This window comes from Diorhabda carinulata, chromosome 3 (assembly GCF_026250575.1).
Source record: "Diorhabda carinulata isolate Delta chromosome 3, icDioCari1.1, whole genome shotgun sequence".
In the NCBI taxonomy this organism is placed as follows: domain Eukaryota; kingdom Metazoa; phylum Arthropoda; class Insecta; order Coleoptera; family Chrysomelidae; genus Diorhabda; species Diorhabda carinulata.
This window is the reverse complement of record NC_079462.1, coordinates 25,968,984-25,988,650: the sequence shown is the minus strand read 5'-3', so window position 1 is coordinate 25,988,650 and position 19,667 is coordinate 25,968,984. Positions and strand designations below refer to the sequence as shown.

Sequence of the window (19,667 nt, the reverse complement as noted above, 5' to 3'; positions counted from 1 at the left end):
ATAAATAAAACAGGATTAACTCTAATTTGAGAAGAATTTCACTAAATACTGAATGTTACAATGAGATTAGATTCTCAATTTGCGGGTTATTTTTTTTATCGGATTTTTGTAAACTAGAACTAAACAGAGTTTTTGACAAAAAAAATACTATCACCTAATATATGCTTTGGACCATTCATTAATTGAGGTTTTCGATCTAAAAATTCAGTAGCGTTTCATTACTGAGTGAAATTGTGATAGAATTATTAAGAAAACACTGAGTACGTTACTTCACTTAAAAGAACAATGTAAAGTCTACTACTGAGTCCAATATAAGTATTCTAAATATTAGACTAACCTCTAATGAAGCAGATGACTAGACTGCTGATGAAATAATGATGATTTGAAGAGATGCAAAATCGAAGTCCGACCAAGACCACATTGGAACGATAAACTTATCAAACGAAAACTCTGAAACCTATGTGGACACATTGGGAGACTTCGACTTTTCAGAAGGAATTACTGAAACGATTATAGGACAATCCCTATAAAAAATCTAAAATGTCTAGGTTGATTGTTCTGAAGTCTAAGAGGGACATAATCCTGCTTGAAATGCATGATGAGATTTCTGGAGGTTACTTTAGAGTAAATAAGGATATATCATGAGGATATTCCTGGAAAAGATGTAGAGTCTTGATGTAGAAACATGTATCGTAAATAGCATCAGAAGAGAACACGATACAATATGCAGCAGTTGTAGGTGCTCCCTTCCAAAGAGTGGTAATGGATTTAGCCGATATTTTCCTGTATAGAACAAATGGTAGCACATAAACACTGGTTCTAATAGACTAATTTAGTAAATAGATACAGTGGCTCATTTTTTCAGAAGATTGGGGGTATTTTATTCAGATCATGGAATAAATTTGAAATCACCAGAGCATTTATTAAAATATTGATTAGGTATTTTAAGTTCAGTAGCTGCCTGTCTTCTATTTAACATCTCATTTAGAACTAAAATATAACTAATTTATTCATTTATTTTCAATGCCTATTATACGTGACTATTTCTCTTAATACTAGGTTAAGAGCTGGTTTTAAATCTATAAACATTTGTTCTATATATCTTGTAAACTTTTTTCCAATACCAGTCCATATACTTTCGAAGCAATACTCAATAACTTCACTAAGAAAAAGGCATTCATGCTAGGGAGAAAAAACTCAATCTCAAGCCTATTAATTTTGACAGGCCAGCTATTGAGTTTATTCACTTATACGAAACGCCCAAACAAAATTCTAATGTAACCACCCTCCTGTGCTCCATTACATCATAACTTGTTCTTGGGGTTTAATAGTACTCTTTATTTTACAGAGGGAAGCCCGAGGGTCAATTACGTTCAAAATTGTACCTTCGTATCGAAGTGCACCACCACCCTGCGAGGTAAGTTAGTTCTATTTATTACATTGAATTTATTTTGGCATATAAGCTTTTATACAAAAACAACTTGTATTCAATTAAAATTGTACTCAAGATAATTGATATCCGTATATTGACCTTGTAAGAAAATGTCTAGATATATATGTAGTGGCTACGAAAGTTGTAGTAGCTACGATTTGGAAAGTTCGGCGACTATAGGGCTGTAGAGGTTTCTGGAAAATCACGCGCAATTGGTCGCTTTCTCTGGTCGCAATAAAAAATTCAAATAATTCAATTATCAAACTTATTTAATGTTTAACTCTCTCCGCCTGTGTTGTTTTGGAATTCTAAAATTAAAATGTGTCGGTGAATATCTAATATTATTAGATCTAGTTTATTGTTGTCGATTTTAAAGGGTCTGTATTTTATTAAAATATAGATATCGCTTTAAGTGATGATGAATTATTAGGGAATCCACGTCCCGAAATATCGCACAGACGGCTATAAATACAACTTTGAATCTTTGACCGAGAAATTCTCAAAAGACGTATCGATGTATCATATCTGCTATGATCAGTTCTTAAAATGACAAATAATATAAAATTAGAAACTCGAAATATGTGAATAAAAGAAAGTTCTTCCCCTTGTGAGGATTGCGAGAAAAATATATATAATATATAATAACACGCTAGAAACATTCTCGTAAACATTCTTACTCGTGTGTTGAACATCAATTTCCGCGCTCGGTATGTAATATACTATAGCTATTAGTCAATTTTTATGCTTTATTTCCAAATTAAAAATGCACTCCATAGACAGTACTTCTTGGTATCTCTTATGCAACTGGATTTTAAGAGCTTAATTTTAATAATTAACAAGAATTTGAATAATTTTCCGGAAGTTAGAGCTTCATTCACCGTTTTCCCATCATAATTTTATGACACAAATAAATGAAAAACAAACTTCAACGCTTTCGCGAGTCTTATATCGTCCCACAAATGAGATAATTATACAAAGCCAACCAACAACTTATAATAACATGAGTCATCTAGTGTTTGAAGCGTCGACATAAGTTGCCATTAATCAATTTGAAAACTTAATTAACTTTGTTATATTTGCACAACTATATTAAGAAATGCGATGGTTCGCGTTTTGAAAATCTTTTAGATAAGGTGATCAGAAATATCATTTACGTTGAAATAGATGAAAAAATAATTTGTATGGTGAAGGGGTTGAAAACAGTTAGGTTGAAGGTAGTCGACTATGTGCAGATTGTATGAAGATGTGTGAATGGTTGCGAATGCGAAGATGACGTATGAGGCGAAGACATTTGCTTGACGGCCTTCCTAATACGTTCAATTCTATGGTGGATTTGTAATTCAAACAAGCATATTTTATAAGGTTGCTATCTATAAACTCAAGCCTTGATACATTGTTCACCCTCTAATGTTGAATTATCGTAAAAGATTTTGTGTATTACTGTCTTGACAAAATTCATGTTTTTGCAATGTATCCGGCTTGAAGTTTGATGGTAGTAATTTTTTTAAATATGAAAAAGTCATTTTCAGAGGACGCTGTGTCCATTAAGGAGGAATTTTGAATAATAAATTAAATATATGTGATAGGAAACGCGTCACCTTGAGTCCATCTGTTCACATATTATAGTAACAAGTTGATGCTAATCATATGTAAGAGTACTTCTATTATAAAATTTTTAATAAATAAACACATTAATAAATTTAACTCGAAATATTTTGAACAAATATTGGCCTTTATCAAGAAAATAAACTAATGACATGAACATAATCTGTAAGATTCATTTTTGAAGAATGGAAAAGATGGAAGAGGTAAAAGCAAGTTGGGGAGGCTCAAAAAGCAGATTATGATGACTAGTTTTATAAAATATATTAAATTTAGATAATTAGTTGAAGTATAGTTAATAATATAGACATTAGAGTGTAGAAATTACATATAGTAGATAAAAAGTATGTTATGGAAAATTTCATTCAATTCCACAGACTCCTCCTATGCATATGAGAAAAGTTCGTGGTGTGACAGATAGGAATTGGTTTTTTTAAACGGGCGTAAGTCCAAGAAAGTAAACGGAAAATTAAAAAAAAACTGTTTAAATCAAAATATTTCACATACATGTTTAAAAAAATGTCAACAGAAATTCAATTTACAACAGGATTCAAAATTTTACACTTGTATCTTTATCCATAATTTAGTTATATATCTCTAAAAATGTGAAACTATTGCCCTTTTTAATAAAGCTGCAAGGAGATGAAAAATCATTAAATAGATCAAAATAAATCAAGAACTGTTATTTTTATTGTAAGAGAATGTTTACAATTTACTAAAAAGATAGTAAAATTAGATGAAGATGTAGGTAGGCCATATTTCTGATTTATGGGTCATCGTCTGGTATGTAGGCTCTCAGTTTTTTAATATCTTCCATCTTTGCAGTTTTTATTGGCACTCGACCTTGGGGAGGGAGTATCTGGTTTTGTACTAGCCAGTAAAAAGTTGTGATGAATAATACCATTTATAGTAGGGTCATCCTCTTAACTTATATTCATAAACAAACGTAACGAAAGTACATTTTATTCTTCTTATCTGTGTTTTCTCCTTTCGTTTCTTATGATACACACGATTTTTTGTAAAACCCATTTTGCCATTTCTTGAAATCTGAAACTATTTCAGGTGATGTAACCTCATGAACAGTGAACTTATTAAACCGCGATGAGTCAGTTATTTCATGAATATGAAAAATTACTCCCTATTACAATATTTCCAATCATTAGCCTGTCACCTACAACTACTAAACTATTAAAACTGTAAAGTAAGCCTGCAAAGGCTATACAAGGATGTTTAGTAACATCACTATAAAATTTTGGAGGTTAGACAAAAATGAGCAATAACAGTTGACTGCAGATAACAGGTGAAAAATCCAAAAGTCCAAAAATCAGACAACAGAATCCATAGAGCAAGTGGACTTACGCCTTTAAAAAAAAATTCTTTTGGACTTGTGCCCTTCTAAAATAAACCAAAAATGCTAATTTGACCCATTTCCACTCGTGATAAAATCGCTCTTTTAACAAAAATCGATGTATTCTTTAGACTACAAAACCACCAAAATCAGAAAATCTAAAAAAAATGGACTTACGCGGGTTCAAAAAAACCGATTCAATTAGAAGATGCTACTAGAATTGAATCCTTATGATTTCCAGTTAACCCTATCTTCAAAAGGAATTTCACTACTGTCGTACTATTAGTTTGTGGTTTATAGTATTTTGAGTGGAACGATTTTTGTTGATTTGAACAAATGGTTGAAAAGGAAAAAATAATAATAAAGCATTGCTTTGTGGTAAAAATCGGAAATTGCGCCAGAAAAATCAACCGTTGGACATATTGGGTATATTTGACTATGAGAAAACTGTACAAAATGGATGTCGTGCGAGCTCAGAATCGACCAAAATAACGTATTTTGTTTGGAGCTGTTCAGTAACAGTGGATGAAATGTACTCTTATCATATACACGTCAGTCCAACTTTTCAAACCACCTGATATGATAATAATACCCCAGAAATTATTCATTTTGTATCCCTCGAACATTCATTAGTCTATTGGCAAAATAGTAAGCAATCAATAGGAAATTTCAGCAACAATACCAGAAAGCTCCTTTCGATGATAAATATAACTAATTCGAAAGTTTGCTAATATAAAGCACTAGAAGTGTAGCATCTCAAATTAATTGAAGCTTCAACTCCAAATTGTGATTTCAAGTTATTTTTCATTTCGTTGAGACAATTTCCAATGTCAGAAATACACATTTTCTCTACTTGCCTCATTGCTTACACTATCGATACTGAACCGGCACTGTGAAGTTTTCTATTGTAGAATATAATACGAGAACATCAATACATACAGATAATATTCACGGATATTTGAGAAAGACATTTTTACAGTACAGAAACACTAAATCGTTGCTAAAGCATATCAGAAATGTCATGTGTCGATATGTATAAATTGTATATGAAAAACACTATTAGGATTCCGTACCAATATTGCAATCGTCAATAATGCTGCAATCGAAGACAACAGCAAATAATTTACAAACTCATTTAACTTTTACTTAACACAACAGGAACTAAGTATTAATAAAAAAAATGAAAAATAATCACTTAACGGGGCTTTCCTCGGAAAATAGTAAAAAAAATGAAAAACTTACTATTAGAAAGTTATGGGAAAATATTAGATATACAGTTGAACAATAATTGGTTTACACATCCATTACAGCAGTCTACTAATCTACTGAAAGTTTAAAACTAGAAGTAGATTCACGAAGAACAGCGACTTTTGATAACTCATATAGGAAGTGACAGTGAATATCTGGAGGAAAGTAGATATCATCAGCTCCGGCTTAATTCCATCCTATAGCGTGTGGAAGATCAGTCCATTTTTGTAATAGATAAAGCTTGATGTCACTTCAAGCAGACATTAATCTGAAGTGCAGCTATGGCTGTCATGAAATGAGATTGGATACGATAATATTGCAATTAAAACATTGTTAATAGCAACTATCAAAATACATCGATTCAACATTTATTACGTTGTCGTTGAAATGGTTCGTAGTCACTTAACACTTGGAAAGATCTATTACAAAATATATGAAGTTACTCCATTAGCATGATAAGTCTCTATAAATCAAGTTCGAAAAGGCGCCATCCGGGAATTGCATTTTCTAGTGGATAACAGGTTGATATCGATAACATTGAGAAAATGGATTAAATAATTCACTCTATAAGCACTTTAAACAATTATATATACATGCAATGGAGATTGTGGGATTGGACTACATACTAAGGCCGTTTTTATTTCAACCTTCGATCACTCCGCGCAGACGCTACACGGGTAGAAAAAGCCGTAGTAGTATTAATTAAAAGTATTAATTGCGAAGTGTGATTCATTTTCTACAGGCTGAAAGCCGTAGAGCTGCAGAAATCCATCGGAGGAGGGGTCGTGTGTATGGGAAAACTTCATGAATGATGGTGTTGTGCGTGAATTGTGTTCAACGAGTTTACAGTATGGTTAAAGAAAACCGCAAATTCACCATTACTGCTTTGTCTACGAAATTTCCAGAATTTTCCTATCCTGTCCTTAGTTTTATCTTCTTATAATTTCCTTTACGTTACCTACAACTGGTGTTTCATCTCTTAAATGAACTAGAAACCTCTGGTTAACATTGTGACAATGGACTAACGATTTCGAACTCTTTTCAACTCCATACATGGCCGCACCCTCCAATTCTTTATCTCCTTTTCTCACTACATCTTTAGCGTTAACATCTCTTAGTATCCCACAATTCATACATTGCCTGTGTTCTTCTTGTCAACTTTTATTGTCTCTAGAAATTTTCGTTGCATCATTATTTCTCCTTTTTTATTATTGTCATCTTCAAAAGAGAACTTTGAATAATTCTATTAGAATATTATATATAAGTCGGATTCCTAGACGTTTGAGTAGAATTATTTTTATGTACGGGTAATGTAGCTGACTTATTTCATTTTCTGTTTGTTAGATTATTATAATGACATAACCGTCGCGGTTGATAGTCAACGACTTTGAGGTCGATACCAGTACGCTGCAGGCATGATATCTCCATTTTCCTTGTGAAGGCGAATAAAACTCAAAAATTAATGAAAATAAATTTCAAATAATGTGCCGTTTTTCCCTTAGATGGAAATGGTCACATTAAAATAACTGTTATGGGATATATATGATATTTACTACCATTAAATGATATTTTAGTGTAAAGTTAACTCTAATTGTCTCATGGGTATCTCCATAATCTACTTTTTGTTTGTTTTATGTGAAAAAATTTTATAATTAAGTAAATGGAAGCTGTTACTAATTACCACAGTATTCTAGATTTAAAATACTCAAGAAAGTTTTGTATCTGTACTAAAAAATAATTAGATGATTAGATAGAATTTTATATAGAAAGTTATATTCATTTTTCTATTTTTGATCTAGTTGTTCCGGATAAAACCTCTGCCAGTTTTAGTAAGTACACCAAAAAAATACTTCACTGGTGCTGGTATTATGTGCTTTATTTTTTATCATTATCCTACATTACCATTAGAATTCTATCTAAAAAATCAGGTAGATTTAGGATCACTGCATGTTTATTAAATATAATCATTAGCTATTAGATTCTAATCATTTTGCATTTTGAAATTTTGGTCTACATTTGTGTATAAACATCTATTTGTTAGACATTTTTTGTATTCAAAGAATCAATACTATAAGATGCAGAAATAATATTTTTCACCAAATTTTTAGTGATTCTGCTTATTAATTTCCTTTTATAGATTTTGAGGGTAAAACTATATGAAAATCCGTAAATTTGTGGTTTTTTCGCATGGATTCATTGTTAATAGTTAATCACTTTCCAATTGATTCCCTAATTTATCAAATGTCTAGTGTTTCGAAAATTGATCAATCGAAATTCCAATTAAATAGTATCACCAAATATGACTCAATAAAGCTAGTAACAACTTGTATTTACTTGATTGATGAATTCAATTGATTCAAATTTATTGATATTAAATATAAAAAACTTAAATTTAATAATTTGAAAGCATTTTTCACTTATTATTAAATCATTCAAAATAATAACAGCTATGTTTATACTAAAATTGATAAAAACGACGGAAAATATAAAGAGAGTAATTGATTGCTAAAAATATTAATTATACGGCAAGATGAGTGAAAATTGTCGATTCATCAATACACTTTTCTGAGGTTATTCATATGGATTTTTTTAATTACTGGCATTTTGATTACTATATATTTTTTTCTAATTTGATAGAATCGAATGAAATATGAATTTTAAAATTTTCTTAAAAATCAAATCATGGGATGTCGTAATTATAGATCATATATACTTTGTTGGAATATCAAAACAAAATAAAACAAAAAAATAAGAAAATGAAGTCTTATAATAGTTTACTACAATTTTTCTACACTCCTACTATAATTACTGGTCCTAATTCATTCTTATCTGGTTAGATACAGTTTATGATTGTAGTCTCAAAATTGAGAAATTTTTAAGACGGGTAATTTGATAAAAACCACCTACGGTATCTTTTTCTAAATAGTGACCTATGAAATATCTCTTTTTCTAGTTATTCAATCCAAATTTATGGAACCATCAACAACTACTGAAGTGTTTGATTTCCTAGCCTAAACTAAATGAATTTCCAATTTATAGTACAGTACAACATTTTAAGTACAACTTCCCAAAAGTAGAGAATCATAAAGACTTTGCATACTGCCAGGGCCAGATTAAGATTTATAAGGCCCGGAGCTAAAATAATGGCGGATGTCAACACATGAAAAAATACAGAATGTTTTCCAAATTATGGGGCCCTCTTGGACCTGGGACCCGGGGCTATAGTCCCCCCAAGCCCCTAGCTTAATGCAGCCCTAGATACTGCTATTATTGCAGAGGGAACAATTATTGAATATAGTGAAACTCATCAATATAGATTTTACTCTCAGAAAATGCATATAGATTGATAATTAAAGTCCATCTTTGCTCGCACATTTAGAGCGCGACTCTCAAGCATACCCTAACGATGCTCAAATCAATACAGAAAAGAACAATTCGACTCATGAGCGATCCAAAGTTGACCAGAAACTTGGATCATAGACGAAAGGTCGCCAACCTGAGCCTGTTTTACCGATACTACCACAGCAAATGCTCTTACCACGGCAGACGCTGTTACCGCGGCTCTTTCGAGCTGTGCAACATAATCCCATTAAAGCTGTTTTTACATGAGCTACTCGACAGGGATACGTGGCTCATGAACACCGAGTTCGCCTGCATCCGCCCAGAATGTCAATTTATCGGCACTACTTTGAAGAAATGCAAGCCTATGGAATAGCTACCAAGACACGTCTTTGCCGAATACTACAACCTACAGAAGCTGAAGGTCAATATCCACAGGCATCACCACATGCAGGCACCACTCGAACTACTCGAGTGTAATATGGTTTACCCTCTTGTGTGTACTTTTTACATAAAAAAGAGGATACAATATACGAAGAAAAAGATATCGGACCAAAAAATGTATTTATTTATTTTTATACAATGAATTAATATTATACAATAGTTATTTATATTATAAGGATATAAATAAGTATCCTTACACTCTGTAAAGTATTATTATTTAATTCACCATTAGCAGGATTAGGAAATAAATGCATTACTAATGTTTCTTGCAAAAATACGAAATACCGTACTCAAAATTCGACCAAGAATATTAGCCCAACAATTCTTGGCCAAACACACAAGTCATCCTTATTTTCTGAAAAAATAACTATATATATATATATATATATATATATATATATATATATATATATATATATTTATATATATATATATATATATATATATATATATATTTATATTGCATTACTTATAATTTATATGATACATTAGAATGTTGTTATTGGTGTTATCTAGCGATATCTTTTTTTTAGTATCCTTCAACAATGTCCAGTAATAATCATTAAGCATATAAGCACTCCATTTGCCTTGATATCGATTTTCCATAGCAGTAATATCTTGATGAAAAAGTTCCCCATTTCGTCACTAATTTTTTTTATAACAAGTTTTTATTAACAATCAGAATATTCAATACATTCTATGGGTTAATTTCCTCGCGAGTGTTGGATAATCTAACATCTATAATGTCTTGGTGAGGCTTACATCCATTGATGTAACCTATTATACCTCATATTAGGTCTATTGGAAAACTTTTTTTCAGACTTCTTGCGTTTCTTGGCGTTAACAACTCCTCTAGTAATGCATTTGGGTAGGTTCTATAGTTTTGTGGTATTTGATGATCCTCACCTGAATAACTTCTTGTACAGCGGGCACTCCCAGATCTACGTGAATGGTGTGATTTGTTACATACCAAGAAGCATCTACTAGTTGACGGAGTATTGTAGATTGGGATCCCTGAATAATATTTTTTTTAAATCTGCAAGCGCAACCCCACAGCTCTATTCTATATGTCCACAAAGGCTTGATGACAGATTTGTAGACAAGGACTTTGTTTTCAAGTGAAACTGTATTTTCTCACTATCAACCAATGTAGTTCTCTTGCTTTTATATCAATTTTTTTTGTGATGTGTTGTTTCCAGTTCAGTTTTTTGTGGGGATTCCTAAGTATTTAGCACTATCTGCTTGTGATATTTCTGTATTTTCTTACTTAACTGTCGAGCACGTACCCTTACGTAGCGTTTATGTTACAATTATTTGGTCTTATTAATTTTAATCCTCCATTTTTGTAGCCACTCTTGTAAATGGTTAGATGAGCCTGGACATTGTTTGCTGCTGTTTGTGGTTCTTGATCAGTAGAGATTATGACTGCATCCTCAGCAAAAGTTCCTGTTGTTGTATACTGACTCTCTGATATATCAGATGTATACAGTATGTAAAATAACGGGCTTGGTACGCTACCTTGTGGCACCTCTGCTGCTATAATGCTATTGGAAGTTTCTGTTGGTTAGGTAAGATTTCAGAAGTGGATAGTAGGTTGGGGGAAGAGTTCTTTTAATTTTGTATAGCAGCACTTGATGCGACACTCTGTCAAAAGCCTGCCGATATCGAGGAGCAAAGCAGTATTCTTTGTTTTCCAGGGCTTTGTTTATTTTCGGTGGAAATAATTAAGATGTGAATCCAAAAAGGTTACAACCCATTTCTTTGTTAGCATTAAGTAGTTCATTCACAAGATCTTTGTAATTATTAGCTTTCATATTTCCAAGCAAATTTGTAGAAAAAACTTTGAAGGTGATCCATGCCTGTGATGCGGTTTTGGTAAGCATATTGTCAAAGCTTAAATCTTACATTACCTCATATATTTGTGGTACTAAGAATAAGGTTTCAATATTTTTCACGTAACTTACGTATTTGTATTTGAAATTATCCATCTATCCTATTTCAAAATGTAAAGGAGGAAGTATTATTTTTTTTACTTCAATCATCTTCAATTTTTAATTACCTTACTGTATATATAATGTGTATATTATTGTATTTATTAAATTGCGATGGAAAATACTAATTGACAGATTCATATTATATGATCACCATAATATTCCTAAAATATCCTTTGAAATAAAAGTATTTTTCTTGAAAACGAAACGTAAATATTTTACTAAAATTCAACTAATGTGTCATAAAAAGAAAGAACCATATCAAATGTTTAATTATATTTTATTATGTTCTTACGTTTCTCAGTAAACATTTTATAGCACACTAAATTTCTTCTTTCAAAGTTCTGAAATAAAGTGGTAATAAGCTTAGTATTTCCATATTTTTCCATATTTCGTTTAATAATTGTGCACAACAGCTAAATGATCGAAGGGATGTGAGAAAAACTGTAAGTTTATGGAGTTTCATTCAGTAGAATCAGCAATCAGAATTAAAATGTTTTATGCGTTAATCTGATGGCTTGAGAGCTACTACTCTGCATTGGCGTGATAAGACTCCATCTATTGATAGATTTTTGTAGCCTTATTGCGTTCAAGTAGTGGTTGCAACACGATACATGGGTGATTTTCTATTCTGTAGTAATGTTATGTACTTCTAATTTTGATGACTTGTGATGTTATTTATTTGAAGTTCCGTTGCCTACTCAAGTTTTGATTCGTCTTTTGGAAAGGTATGACTTTAAGATAGTGAAGTATTTAAACGATAGGATTTCTTTAACTTTTAAGAGGAGTCCCGGATGTCTAACCTTATCAAATGCCTAGCTTACTTCCAAGAATACAAAGGTCCAACAAAGAGTTTGTTAAATTACCTAATTGATAACATTTGTTATTTGTTGGATAGTAGAAAGCCCTTGTGGGAATCCAAATTTATGAGAGGGAAACCGCAGATTGGCTGGTTGAAGTGTATTATGTAAAGTAGTAGTTTTCCTAAGATTTTTGATATTATGAATAGCAGGCTGATCGGGCGGTAGGAAGTCACTTTATTTGGATTTTGCCTACTTTTGTATCACAATGATTATGGCATTTTTTGACAGGTTGAGCCAAAATTTTAGTGTGAGGATGGCATCAAAGATATACGTAAGTAGTACTATACCTTTTCTTGGTAATTCTGGAAGCATTTTTGAAGTGACATGATCTATACCAACTGCTTCGTTTTTTTTTTTTTCAGTGATTTAAGTTCTTTAAAAGCTTCTTTTGGCGTAAATAACCTTATTTTCGGAATTTTGGAATAGAAGAAATTTCTCTCTATGGCATAAGATAAGTTCGCTTAAAATAAGCGGTTTCTTTACAGATTTAATTGATTTCAAAATGGAGTTATCTGTCCGCTTCAGATTAGGTTCATACTAATTAATACAATCTTTATTGAAATTTTTTATTTTTACTTTATGTGTCGCTAATGCGATCAAAGATTCTTTTGTCCGATAGAAACTGTGTTTTGCTCTATATTGTATAGTGAGGTACTTTCAATTAATATTCACCTCAGTGTTTCTATCATATTAATACATGAAATAATTCTACGCTCTTTAAGTTTTAGATGGTTTTGAAAGGTAAAATTCACAAAAATAACCAGATACTTCTTATTTCAGGTATCCAAGGAGATATTTGGTTGCTTCTGTATTTCTTCTGATATCATTTTCATTTCAATTAAGGTCTACCTTCCTTATCTCCTATGTTCTTTATTTGGTATATCCACTTCTTAGTCTACCTCTCTTTTCTGTATAATATTCCTTACTCCCATCACTTTTATTGCCTTATTTTTGTTCCTATCAATTTAGCTTTATTTTTCTTATTATCGGATTTTTCTCATCTTTTCATTTTCACATTTCGTTTTCCCCGCTATTCTTCTGAAGTGTTCCATTTAATTGCGTATGTTACTATTGGTATCTTTCATTGTAGAGTTCCTTTTTCATGTCAATATCTGCATGTTTCAGTTTGGTCTTGTTCAGTACGTAGTACATTCTCGGTATCCTTTCTGCCTATTTGTTATTTTTTCCTTCCAGTGTCTCATCTTTGGTTCTTATTTTATAACTTTAGTTTTATGTTTTTTTGATTGTTTAAACCATATACTAGCCCACTTCAGCAAAACTTTCTGATATTTGCTGCCTTTATCACATCATCTGCTTATAACAGTGAATTTATTTTTACAGATTTTCGATTTTTAAATTTAACTGTTTAGTTTTGATTTCCATTAGTTTTAATAACTATTTTTTAATTTTTTTTTCTATTATCAAATTAACAAACTATCAATAATGTCAATACGTACTTCTACATATGGTACAATTTTAAAAATTTGCACGGTAGAAACTTCAATTCCATGAGACCATAAATTTACTTAATATAAAGAAATATAATTTCATCATTCTTTTAATAAATTTCATTCTCTGTGGATGGCGAAAGAACCTTCTTAAGAATAGGTATATATTCACCGATGAAGCGAGGGGGTTTTAATTTTACCAAACAATAATTACTGTAAAGGAAAGATAAAAAATAGATTGTAACGTCACAACTCAGGCTCTGTCCTATGTCTCGAAGAATAACTTAGTTTAGTGAACAATTTTTCAACCTCTGTAAAGACTCATATTTTTCTCGTGTTCCAACAATCCGATACCTACTTCACTACGAATTAAAAGTGGTTGAAATACTGCGCATAATGCGGCATTGTATGCTCTGGTGCTTTAATTGGAAAACTACCTAATACTATAATCACCGCAGCAAAAGTGTCAACTCCTGAAAAGTCGCCCTTCCATCAAACTGTCCTTGAACATGGTAAATTAAAACCGTTGAGATTCTTCACTATTGGTAAAACGATGACTAACTCGTATACTGCAGCAGGTATATTGAAAGACTGCAAATTTAAATTACCTCAATTTAAAAACGTCATCATCCATATTGTTTGATGTAATTGTTATAAAATATTCTCGTAGTACTACATGTTGTAATTTTGTCATTTTTTTACAGATATTCGTTAGAGCACAATTCGATTACGATCCATTAGAAGACGATCTTATTCCATGTGCCCAAGCTGGTATTGCCTTCAAGACGGGTGATATTCTCCAAGTGAGTATTCTCTTATTCCACATAATAGATATTTGACGTAAGGATTTGTTTCCCAATCTTTCAACTACTTATTCTTGACTAAACAGTTAGTTATTATTAATGTATTGTTTGTAATCTCATAGCAAAAATGACATTTATTCTTAAGAATATTACTAACTAATTGTAATACTACTACTACAAGAAACTAACGCTAAACTATCTGCTTCCATATTTATTTCATTTATTGTACACACGCTTAGAAAACCTGCTGGAACTGAAGCAAAAATCCATCCCGATTGCTGCACGGCACAAATTAGCAATGTTTTCCTTACTATTGTTTTTTGGCTATAAACAATGGAAATAAATTTATCAATCTAATAGAAATCCCTAGAGAAGGTCCTTAAACAGATGGATTTAATGCAGCACACAGTCCAGTAAACAAAAAAAAACCAAAAAAAGATATATTTCTACTTTCTCAGTATGCAGTACTCACCTAGGAAGTGACACCCATGCAACCTTATATAGTTGAATATTCAAGTTACGAATTTTTATATTCATGGTGAGAAAGTATCAAGAGATACTCCGCGACAGACCTCGACTGTTTATTACCGAAAACCTACCCAGTACACCAAAGCATCACCAAACGCACTTAAAATAGCCAAAAGTAAATGGGGTCATAATTACCTCTCTAAAAAGCTAATAATCTCTTATTGTTACTATTGCTGATTAACGCTAGAAATTTAAAAGAAAGTTACAAAATCACAAAGAATTATAAGTTTCATTCACTATTGAAACTATTTTACTTGCGTAATTTCTTCCATTTTTATTTTCTACATACAAGTTTTTGCAATCACCCCAACTCTGTATAAAAAAATATACGTAAGTCGCAGCAATATTTAATAAACCTTAATCATTACAGACATTCTAATAAAATATTTCACACTTTTATTCTTTCCCTGTATAGAAAAATTTTTGGTAAACATACTGTGAGAACTTCATTGATGATACTCTCAACTAAACAGTCAGTTAATATGAATATCATAGTTTGTAACATCTCATCAATATTACTAACTTATTGCACTTTATTTTAGTGACTCGCCAAATTACTTTTCTTTTACCTTCGGAGAAATTAGTTTTTAAGTTAATTCTGTTTTTAATACATTCTTAATTTGTTTTGTATCAAAAAGAGACTAAATTGCACTAACAACAATCTCATTGGGGTGAAAAGACATACTTTTTTAATGAAACTACAGACTAGGGATAAAGTTTTTGCAATAAACTTTATGTAATATACGAGTCAAAACTCTCGTGGGAATATTCGCCCGCCATTTTCTCGACAAACTTGAACGATTTAATTTCATTTGATTCTCATTAATGTCTAACATGAGTTTCTATAATATTTAAGATTAAGAAAATTGAGAAAAATGCCTAATTAATTTGCCCTTCTGTTAAATGCTATTGATCTCCTTTTTCATATTATCATCTTGAAATTCCTTTTTTGTCTTCTTTGTACCACAATGTCATTTAAAATACATATATCTCACGTAGTAAATTCCCCACTCTTTGCATTAGGTGACCTCATCCGATAATTAGTTTTTTACCTACAAACATTTAAACTCTATTTCCATAGGTCCCTTGCGTCAAGTGAAACAAATTGAAAAATTCCGTAAGACCGGTTGATACAGCCAAATGGTACAGCTTGCCATTTTAGACCAGATTTTGAGGTATATATGGACAATTTCGAATCTTGAGATGTGTGTGCTTAATCTGAATCTTCTTCACTTTCTTTTTCTGTATTGACCTCTATTTCCGAAACAAGTTCAATGATATAGTCCTCATCTTCTTCATCCGATTCATAGTAAATTTTTGATTCCGAACTATCTGCATTCGGGTTTTCAAATAACTCCTCAGCTGGTTCGGGGTCTTAGTTGGACCCCATTTAGGTCTGTTCAAAACACACTATCACAATATAAGTTGTTTAACTTTAAGCACATAGCTAAAGGCGCAGTGGTCAGTTACATTTTGTTTCAAAAATAGTAAGGAGTACTGGGTTCTTCAGTAGCAATTCAGTTTATTCATCCATATTAATGCAGTCACAAGTTTTATTGATAAAAGTTTTACATTTGGTGAATATGAAATATAACAAAAATTAGTCACTTCTACCTGTAGCCATCTCAATTGGATTACAGCACTCGTGTTCCGCTCGTGTTGTTAACTTTACTCTCGTACAATGTAACCATACATTGTTTGCGTAATGTACTATAACATCAATCAATAAAAATGGCAGTTTTATCACGCGGTGCAGTATTTATGAATTAAATAGTGTAAAGCTCTTATTTATGTATCTTCTCGTCTATATTACAAAAAATCGACGAGATTGAGTTAGAACCCACTCTTCTTCTTCCGGACGTATCCCGCTCGAGATTTTCCAATTCTGCTTCTAATTTCGTCACTTTCAAGTCACATAGTCTCTTAACCTTTATTTCGAAACTATTTATTTATATGATCCCACTTCTAACACCAATGAACTCTAAACTTGCTAAACTTTCCGCTTTATATATTAACATCACATTCTAGATCTTTCGTATTCTTGAGAACTCTAGAATGTCGTAGACAAACAAAGATACCTTTTTAGAAATGAAAATTGCCACAAAATAAGGTAACAGGTCACAAAAAAAAATAACTAACCGGCGTATCCTCAAAACTTTCACTTTGATAGTTATCTATTGGTATCCATGAGATCTGGAGAGTTTTTATTTATGCTACATATTCCTATCCTTTTAAAACTGTTCACTCTGTAGCAAAATTAGGTTGAACTATAATAGAAGACGTTTAACCTAACTGAATTTTAGTGGTTTCACTATAATAGTTACTTTGTATCAAGTGCGCGGTATCTAGATTTCCATATTTTTAGTACAGTATAGAATTTTAGTAGATGAGCTAATTAAAATAGGACGAAGCTCATACATCCACTACCTAGTGGGGATTAGGGCGCCAATAAACGAACTAAACTACGGCATAATAAAACGAATGATCTTCATCACTCTACAAAGTTGTTCATCTGAATTGGTCATTAATTTCGTTCATCTATTATTGACACTGGTACAGTAATTGATATTTCACATGTCGTGAATATATTATGGACTATCAACGTCTATGCCTTGCTCTTCTCTTAGGCGTAAACTCAAAGGATCGTACATTATAAATATATCCAATAACCTAACCACGTACATCAGCATCTCTCTTGATTATAAACCCTTCTAAAAGTACTTAAATAAGTAAGATAATGTGTTGCTACAGAAACACTCATCAGAGGAACTATTTATTGAACCACTGTGTGCTGTCACAGTGTGATTCGTCTCAAACTTTTATAGTTTATTTTTTGTTTTTAAACTGTAGAAGACTATGACGCCACATACTTCAGACCCTAACTGCCCAGGATATACTTATTCATCATCATTATTCATCACTTTAATGTTTGTTGGAGATCTTAGTTCAAAATGGGATCGGTACAAACCAAACTTGCTGCTAGCATTGGAAGTAATACGAGCTTGTCTTCTTTCTAGTGTTTATCAATGATTTGGTTGGGATATGCCTTCGTCTTACCGTATACTACTTTTTATTGGTTTTTTCTTGTTGCAGATAATTAGTAAAGATGATCATCACTGGTGGCAAGCCAGGAAAGATAACGCTGCTGGATCTGCGGGCCTCATTCCATCTCCTGAACTTCAAGAGTGGAGGGCTGCTTGTTCAGCAATGGAAAAATCCAAACAGGAACAAGGTACTGGTGTTATATAAGGGAAATGATGTTTCTATAATTTGTGTTTTGTTTGTAGGCACGTGTTCTTTAAAAAAAATCTTGAAATATTTACTACAATTTTATAAAATTATTGAGTTGCGTTTGAGTTTTTCAAAATGATTGTCATAACTCGTAATTTGTTAAAATTGGTAGTGAAATTTTAAAATACTACTTTTGTATCATATTTACTAACATCACAAAAGATATTAATTTGGATTGTCCAAAAAATTTCATCAAAAGTTGTGACATGGTAAAAATATTAATTCACTGAAATGTGGTAACTAGAAAATATTCAATATCTTTTAAGTATTTGCAAACAATTCAATTGCTATGACCAATTGCTTATTGCTTTGACCAATTGCTTATTTTAACCACCAAATAATATATTTCGTTACTTGCAATATAAGAGGTGGAAAAATTAAGTGTCGAGACACGCGACGTATCGTTTCAAACGGAAGAAATGGAATTATACGACATGGACAAGCGAAACCGTTCGTTCATTCTTAAAATGAGTGCATTAATCTTGCATTTGCGGAGAAAGTGTTTTGTCAAAAACCGAGATGTTATGGAGGTTTGAAGCATTTTCAGAAGGACGACGATCAAAATTCGGGGTGGGAAAGATCCGCATGGACAGTTTGTAAGAATAAAAGGATATCAGGAGGAAAAGGTTCCTTGGTATTGGGTTAAAGTGATTCCCATTTTTTTAAATATGTCATCACTTGTGAAAAGAGTTGAATTTTTGAATAGGATCCGGAAACAGGTCACTAGAGCATGAGATGGCGCACGCCAGACTCCCCAAGATCCAAAAAACCAAGAATGAGCAATTTAAAGGTCAAATGTTTGCTGATTTGTTTCTTTAACAAGGAATAAGCTTGTGCCTGATGGGTCGATAATAGACTGTTAGAAAACATTGAAAGTCTGCGATTTTTGTCATTCTATCAGCCTGAAAAAACATATTTCCCCGTTTTTTTTTAATTATACATATTGCCTATTACATCAGAGAAGGGAGACCTTTACATACCCAATTTCATCCGAAGAAACCGATTTATAAAGGTAACAGTCGATTGAAGTCACTTTTTGCTAACATACCGAAGGGCAGTTTCGAGAAGTACCATTAGAAGGAGATTGGATTCATCAAATCTAATGACAAGAAGAGTTTTAAAGGTGTCTAGACTATTACAACGACACATAACTTCCCGTCTCCATTGGGATAGAGAGCACAGGTATTGGGTGTTACAACATTATCGTAACGTTCTTTTCTCCGACGAGTCCCGATTTGGTTTCCACAGTGATAGTCAGTGGAAAAGGATCTAGAGAGGCCAGGTAGACAGGAACGACTGAAGATGTTGTTCCCTATTATCCGCGTTGATA

General features: G+C 32.1%; 1 protein-coding gene across 5 annotated transcripts in view; it reads left to right on the top strand.

The window, feature by feature from the left end:
- Positions 1–19,667, top strand: part of LOC130891862 (peripheral plasma membrane protein CASK) — a 378,618-nt gene that overhangs the window by 338,099 nt on the left and 20,852 nt on the right. For 3 of the 5 annotated variants that reach the window (XM_057796916.1, XM_057796914.1, XM_057796918.1), the window contains 4 exons: positions 1,349–1,417; positions 7,430–7,459; positions 14,420–14,518; positions 18,140–18,278. In XM_057796916.1, the coding sequence (XP_057652899.1) occupies positions 1,349–1,417; positions 7,430–7,459; positions 14,420–14,518; positions 18,140–18,278 (337 nt within the window). The remainder of the gene's footprint in view (positions 1–1,348; positions 1,418–7,429; positions 7,460–14,419; positions 14,519–18,139; positions 18,279–19,667) is intronic. The other 2 variants (XM_057796917.1, XM_057796915.1) reach the window with 1 other exon arrangement.